Source organism: Formica exsecta, unplaced genomic scaffold (assembly GCF_003651465.1).
Source record: "Formica exsecta isolate Colony F162 unplaced genomic scaffold, ASM365146v1 scaffold8, whole genome shotgun sequence".
NCBI classification, from domain to species: Eukaryota; Metazoa; Arthropoda; class Insecta; order Hymenoptera; family Formicidae; genus Formica; species Formica exsecta.
Genome location: NW_021853569.1, coordinates 321,959 through 329,504, shown reverse-complemented (window position 1 = coordinate 329,504; position 7,546 = coordinate 321,959). Strand labels below are relative to the sequence as shown.

Below are 7,546 nucleotides of genomic sequence, written 5' to 3'. Positions count from 1 at the left end.
AAAAAGATTAAAATATTTTCTCTAAATAAATATTTAAAATAATTATTTTATATTAACTTTCATTTTTTACTTAACTCTTTTTAAATCAAGAAATTTTAAACCAAAATCTTTATTAAATAAACCCCGATACAAAAGATACAATAAATTAAATTTTAATTTGTTTATAAAAGATGTCAAATATGTATAAAAATGGATCAGCTATCCAAACAATTAAAAGAATCTATATGGTGTTAGAAAGTTTACACAATAGTCTAATTTTTTTGGACATGATTTATAAACCTTTTAAACTCTATGCTGTTTTGTAATATTATTTAAATACTTAAATTTTTATTGACATATACGCATATGTATAATATATTGTGTGGTTTTTTACATATTATATTTTAGTTAGATAAGAATTTAAAATAGATTTGAATTTTGCGGTAGAATTTTTTTATAATAGAAATAAAATTTTCTTTTACAATTTATTATGTGGATCAATTTCGCTAAAGACAAAAGGGATCATTGTTTTATCATTAACTTGTTAGTCGTATACTTGATTAATGATGGACATTACGTTAAATAATAATGTTGAATAGAACGGTAGAATTTCTACGGCCGAACGGTAAATCTCCTATCATATGTAAATGGTATATCATAACACTGAAAGCATGAAATGACGGCAAATTAGAGTACTCGTCAACCGAATCGATATATTCTTATTGACGACCTCGTATTTTTTATGCATCACTCCAAAAAGGAAAAAGCGGGTCGTCTTTGCAATGCTTGAAAAGTCGCTCGATGACCAATTAAACGACGACTACATAGCATGATATAAATAAATACTGTCAATATAGATAAAATTATGGCTGATATTTTCGCTTAAACTTAAAATAAAGCTAATACACGTGCCTTTTCGTATATACACGTTTTTAATAAAAATATACTTATAACTCGCTGCGCGATATCTGCGTGTTTCGATATTCCAATAATTTTATAAACTTTTGTCGTTAATAAACGGGGCTGCGTCGTACTTTTATACATTAAACTGTAATAAAACCAGTCAAACTTTATTGATGAACAAAAAAAAATATATATATATATACCAATCGATCGTAGGGTGGCCGAGTATGGGTGCCGCATCCGGAGAAAGTGTGGGAGGGTGCCGTGCTCCTGGAGAACTACAAACAGAAACAGTCAACGCTGAAAGTACAAACGGAAGAGTCGAATCAGACGAAGACGTTGGAGATCAAATCAGACGCGGATCTTCCTCCGCTCCGAAATCCGGACATTCTTATAGGAGAAAACAATCTCACATCTTTGTCCTTTCTTCACGAGCCCGCCGTCCTCTACAATCTTCAGATCCGTTTTCAACGGCATTCCATCTACACCTACTGCGGCATCGTCCTGGTAGCCTTCAACCCGTACAACGAATTACACATCTACGGCAATGACACGATATGGGCCTACAGGGGCCAGGCGATGGGCGACCTGGAACCTCATATATTTGCCGTAGCCGAGGAAGCCTATACGAAATTGGAGAGGTGACTAATCGTCCATCAAAATTTATCTATTGATTAGATCACCGATATATATCTATATATCGCTGTTAATTAAAAAGTAGATCAGACGATTTTCCCGTTGGATAAAAAATAACGAACAAACAAATAGATAGATATGACCAAGTAAAAGAAGATATAGCTTTTATAGAATATTAAATTATTATAGAATATTATATTGCATTTTTATATAAAAGAATACGCGATATTTTTTTTATTTTATATATATTATACTTTAATAAATATATATTATATATTTTAACTCTATAAATAGATGGAAAATTGAATTACATCTAATTTAATCATATTCATTTAACAAAACAAAAACAATAAAAATATTTAAAAAAGTAAAAAATAAGAATATTAATTTTATTCAATTCCATTTAGGGAGAACCATGACCAGTCGATTATCGTCTCAGGCGAGTCGGGAGCCGGCAAAACGGTGTCCGCAAAGTATACCATGCGGTACTTTGCGACCGTCGGCGGATCGGCGACGGAAACGCAAGTCGAGAAGAAGGTTCTGGCCTCTTCCCCCATTATGGAGGCAATAGGTAATGCGAAAACCACTAGGAACGACAATTCCTCGAGATTCGGCAAGTTTATCGAAATTCATTTCAACAAGAACTACCATATTACTGGCGCCAGCATGAGGACCTACTTGTTGGAAAAGTCGCGGGTTGTGTTTCAGGCGAATGAGGAACGAAATTACCACATATTTTATCAGATGTGTTCGGCGGCGAAACGTCTTCCCAAATTGTATCTATCCGACCAGGATCAGTTCCACTATCTCAATCAGGGTGACAATCCCACGATCGACGGCGTGGATGATCTCATGTGCTTTGATGATACGATCAATGCACTGACGATGCTCGGCTTCACGTCCAAGCAGCAGGAAGATATGCTGCGCATTCTAGCAGCCATATTACACTTAGGTAACGTAGAGATAAGTTGCAAGATTAAGGATGCGAAGGATGGTGAAGTGGACACCGAGTCCAGCTACATCTCCCCATCGAACCGACATTTGCTGATTATTTCCGAACTACTCGGTATCGACGTGAAGGCGATGCGTAAGTGGCTGTGCCATCGAAAGATCGTGTCAATGCGAGAAGTCTTCCTGAAGCCTATGAACGTGGAGCAGGCAATCGGTGCGCGAGACGCCCTGGCCAAGCATATCTACGCCGAGCTCTTCAACTGGATTGTGATCGGCATCAACAATTCCTTACAGTCTCTCAGCAAAGCACAGCACTTTATCGGTGTGCTGGACATCTACGGCTTCGAGACGTTCGAGGTGAATTCGTTCGAGCAGTTCTGCATTAATTATGCAAACGAGAAGCTCCAGCAGCAATTCAATCAGCACGTCTTCAAGCTGGAGCAGGAGGAGTATTTGAAGGAGGACATTGAATGGACCTTCATCGACTTCTACGACAACCAGCCATGCATCGATCTGATTGAGACCAAACTCGGTATTCTGGATTTGCTGGACGAGGAGTGTCGTATGCCAAAGGGCTCGGATGCCTCCTGGGCAGAGAAACTGTATGCGAAATGCGGCAAGTTGAAGCATTTTGAGAAGCCGAGGTTTGGCACTTCAGCTTTCCTGATTCATCATTTCGCCGATCTCGTACAGTATGAGACAGTGGGCTTCCTGGAGAAGAACCGTGACACCGTGATCGAGGAACAGATAGACGTGCTAAGAGGCAGCGAGAACAAGCTACTAAAGAAACTATTCAGCGACGAGGACCCGAAACTGGCTGTGCCACATATTAGGGTGAAAGTATCCACGCAGAAGATTACACCGACAAACGTGTCCAACAAGCAAAACAAGAAGACTGTCGGCTCGCAGTTCCGCGATTCGCTCAACATGTTGATGACCACGCTGAACGCCACAACGCCGCATTACGTCCGCTGCATCAAGCCCAATGACTCGAAAGAGGCCTTCGAATACAATCCGATACGAGCGGTACAGCAGCTGCGCGCTTGCGGTGTGCTGGAGACCATCAGAATTTCGGCCGCGGGCTTCCCGAGTCAGCGAACATACGGTGATTTCTTCCAAAGGTATCGATGTCTCTGTAGATTCAAGGATATACGGCGGGACGATTTGAAGGAGACTTGCCGACGTATACTGGCCAGGTATATCAAAGACGAGGACAAGTTCAAGTTCGGCAAGACCAAGGTGCTCTTCAGAGCTGGTCAAGTAGCGTATTTGGAGAAACTACGAGCGGAGCGACAGCGGGATGCCTGCGTGATGATACAAAAAACCGTACGCGGTTTAATTTATCATAACAGGTACAAAAAGATCCGTCGGTCTATCCTCGGTCTTCAGAGATACGGCAGGGGTTATATTGCGCGGCAGAAGGCGGAGGCTGTTAGGAGAGAGAGGGCCGCGATAAAGATACAGGCGCATGTGAAGAGCTGGCTGCAGAGACGATGGTATCTGCAGGTGAAACGCACAATCCTCGGTCTGCAGACGTACGGCAGGGGCAACATGGCTCGCGTCAGATACAGGATAATGATGGACAATGCTGCCGCGACGGTGATCCAAAGATTCGCCCGGGGATATCTCGTAAGAATGGCGTGTAAGAAGAAACTTAGAGATATAATTACCGTGCAATCGTGCATTAGAAAACGTCAGGCAAAGAAGATCTTCAGGCGATTGAAAACAGAGGCCAAAAGCGTAGAGCACGTCAAGACCCTCAACAAAGGACTGGAAATGAAGATCATCACGTTGCAACAAAGGATAGACGAATTTGTAAGTGATGGATTATCTGTTGTGATATTGTATAAGCTTTATAAATTGCTTATTATTTTATTATTATTTTTATATATTTTATATTTTTCGAATAATACTAATATAAAGAAAGATTATACTTCAAAAATGCATGAACCTATTGTTTCAGGCAAAAGAAAATCATTTCTTGAAGAATATGCAAAATGAAATGGTAGACTTGAAGCATAAATTGGACAACTTGAAATCCGTCGACATTGAGAATAAAAAGTTGATGAAAGTAGTGCAGGAAAAACAGAAGGAATTGAAAAATATACAGGAAATTCTGAAACAGGAGAGAGACGAAAAAATGGACATATTGCACGATAAAGAGAGGATTTCTCTACAAAAGAACGAGGAAATTAAAAAGTTGCAGCAGGAGAACGAGATATTACGAAAGGAGCTTTCAATTGCGACCGAGAAGTTGAATAGCAACCAACGAGGTGCCGAGGAGAATCTAAAATATCGTCTCGAGCAAGAGAAAGATCTGCTTCAGCTGGAACAGGATCAGGATCGCACAGCTTATCAGAGACTGCTCAAGGAATACCACGAGCTGGAACAACATGCGGAAATGTTAGAACAAAAACTAGCGTTACCTGGACATTCGCGTTCTTTGAGCAATGCTTCCAGCGGCAGTGGTCAGATCGCGTCCACAGAAAATCCACAAGATGATCAAAACATTGTAAGTCGATACGCTGTAACATGTTATTGAATGAACGGGGCAATTAATTATGTAAAAGAAATTTGAATTGTAATACGATTAAACGTACAACAAAATCAACTAACTATAATTTATTATTATATTGATCGCTATTATATCGATTAGAGTTACATACTTTCCGATTCTGCTGCAGGATTTTGGTTACGGTTCTGTGAGATCCACGGCTTCCTCGTCGACGCCTTACTCGCGAGTGGAAACGATTGACTGGAATCAACAACGGTCAGATAGTCCACCGGACGGAGAAATTCAGCCAAATAAATCGCCTTCAGAAAAATACGGGCCTGCGCACGCACCCGTGGACATCGGTCTCGTTCTGAAGCTGCAACAGAAATTAAAAGATGTCGAGAAAGAGAAGGGCAGATTGATCAGAATGGTCGAAGATCTGGAACGCGATAATAACGAGGAGTCCTCCAGAACGCAGGATTCGTTCAGAGTAAGTAAAGGAAATATTATTTAGAGAAATAGCTCTTCTTCCAATTTTTATTTTTATTTTTTTATATGTCAAATTTTAAATTAAAACAATTCTAGTAAGTACTTGTTAATCTCTTTTTTCCCTGATACATGTGCGATATCACATTTAAACATTACTAAGATGTTATCGATATAAACCCACCACTCTGTTGTCTTATCGCCATTATCAGTGGATTAATGACGAACCGAGACAATATGGTTTATTTGCAGCTCCAAGAACTGGAAATGGAGAATTCACAACTTAAAAAAGACTTGAACTCATTGAGGAAGACAGTGTCATTGGCCAACCCATCATCAGCGCAACAAAATCTCATGAGTAATTTATTATTACAATTTATTAATTATCTTCTGCATATTTGTTAATAAGCACTGTAGATATATATTGACTTTTGACATATAAGTTAATCAACTTTGTATCTTTCAATATCTAAGGACTGAAGCACAAGAGATATAGATAAACATATTGTATATCTTCTGTAATTTCTATTTTCTGTTTTCTACCCTGTGCTAAATTTCTGCTTTCTCTTCCTTCTATCCTCTGAATACTGTCTTATTCGTTATGTTTTGTACTAATTAACTTAGCAGAATGTGTCAATAATTATAATTGATTTCTTTTATTATATACTTCATGCACCCCTCATATTCTTTGCGAAATTGTCGATTATCAGTATTATCGATAATTTTAATTCCTGCTATCTTTAAAAGCTAAAAATACTCCAAGCATGTAAAAACAACAAGGTTTGCAAAAGTTTCATCAATATTATATAAATTTACAAACGCTATAAAAATTATATATGTTTGGAAAATTATAATTCTTTAAAATACTTTCGATACGCATTTATTATATATTTGCTTTGTATGTGATAATTGAATGCTCTGCTGCTACTAATTCCCAAGGTCGCCAATGCTAAATAACTGTGTAAGAAACAATAACAATAATACGACTAAGAAACAGGATAATACAGACATAATGACATTACAGTACAATTCGAGGCTCTGCAAGAAGAACTGGAAAGAAGAAGAGAGGAGTGTATCCAGCTGCATAGCGTGTTGGCTGACCACACACGCAGAATGAAGAACTTAGGTGCCAACTATGGTCGTGACGTAGACATCATAAATGAGGACGGCGAGCTGGTACTTGCCTTCGAGGCGCAGAAAAAGATTAACAGGTAATATGAAACTAGATACACATTTAACGAAATGAGTTGACTAATAATAGAGTGCCGTGTCTAATAGTCTTTTATCGTTTGTGCATGCACTTCGATTTTCAGTAAACTTAAGACAAAGGCACCGAGAGGAGAGTGAGTTGAGCAGATTCACGTTGCGATCCGTATAAGCATTTTGTTTTGAACTGTTCAATCAAAAAAGAGACTTTATAATTTCACAATATCATGAATGTCTTGAAGCATCTTAAGCCAAGTCATTAATTAGCAAAATATTAGTAACTACATTAGTGTTGTGTGAATCATGCTAAATTTTCTTAACGATTCATTAGCTCTGGTCATTGCCCCTCTCTCTAACATTTTCATTATCACTTCATAGTGGCACTAATAATAGGCATGATTTCATGCTTAACATAATTCAGTTCAGCAATTTATTTGCGATTGAACAATTCAAGAAATTTTTAATCACAGTAATTCTCAAAAAAAAATCTGTATGTTTCGTTTTGAAGGCAACTGGAAGATGAGCTGCAAGCAAAAGAAAGGAGTTGGCGATCGCAAAGAGATGAATGGCGAGACGAAATAGACAGGCTGCAAGAAGAAATAGAGAAGCAGCAAAAATTACTTTCCATTAATTTGAGCAAGTCGCCGCAGACCCAAACGGAACTTTACATGCAGCATGAGGTTGCTAGACTAACGTCTGAAAATCTAGTAAGTGAAGCAAATTTTATATTATTATGATATAAAATTGATTATATTAATTTCAGTCAATTTTGTTGCATTGCTTCCATTTTTAATCACAATTTTAATTTTATATACAGTGTGTTTGGTTTAAGTATATACGCTCAGTTAATTTTTTAAGTAATAGAATTATATATACAAATATATATATATA

The 7,546-nt window shown here is 38.0% G+C and overlaps 1 protein-coding gene across 4 annotated transcripts in view; it reads left to right on the top strand.

The window, feature by feature from the left end:
- LOC115244096 (unconventional myosin-Va) overlaps positions 1-7,546 on the top strand; it is a 24,951-nt gene that overhangs the window by 12,930 nt on the left and 4,475 nt on the right. For 2 of the 4 annotated variants that reach the window (XM_029821483.1, XM_029821485.1), the window contains exons 2-9: positions 1,099-1,523; positions 1,926-4,284; positions 4,433-4,981; positions 5,154-5,453; positions 5,702-5,807; positions 6,474-6,660; positions 6,763-6,792; positions 7,164-7,362. In XM_029821483.1, coding sequence (XP_029677343.1) covers positions 1,099-1,523; positions 1,926-4,284; positions 4,433-4,981; positions 5,154-5,453; positions 5,702-5,807; positions 6,474-6,660; positions 6,763-6,792; positions 7,164-7,362 — 4,155 coding nt within the window. The remainder of the gene's footprint in view (positions 1-1,098; positions 1,524-1,925; positions 4,285-4,432; positions 4,982-5,153; positions 5,454-5,701; positions 5,808-6,473; positions 6,661-6,762; positions 6,793-7,163; positions 7,363-7,546) is intronic. The other 2 variants (XM_029821484.1, XM_029821486.1) reach the window with 1 other exon arrangement.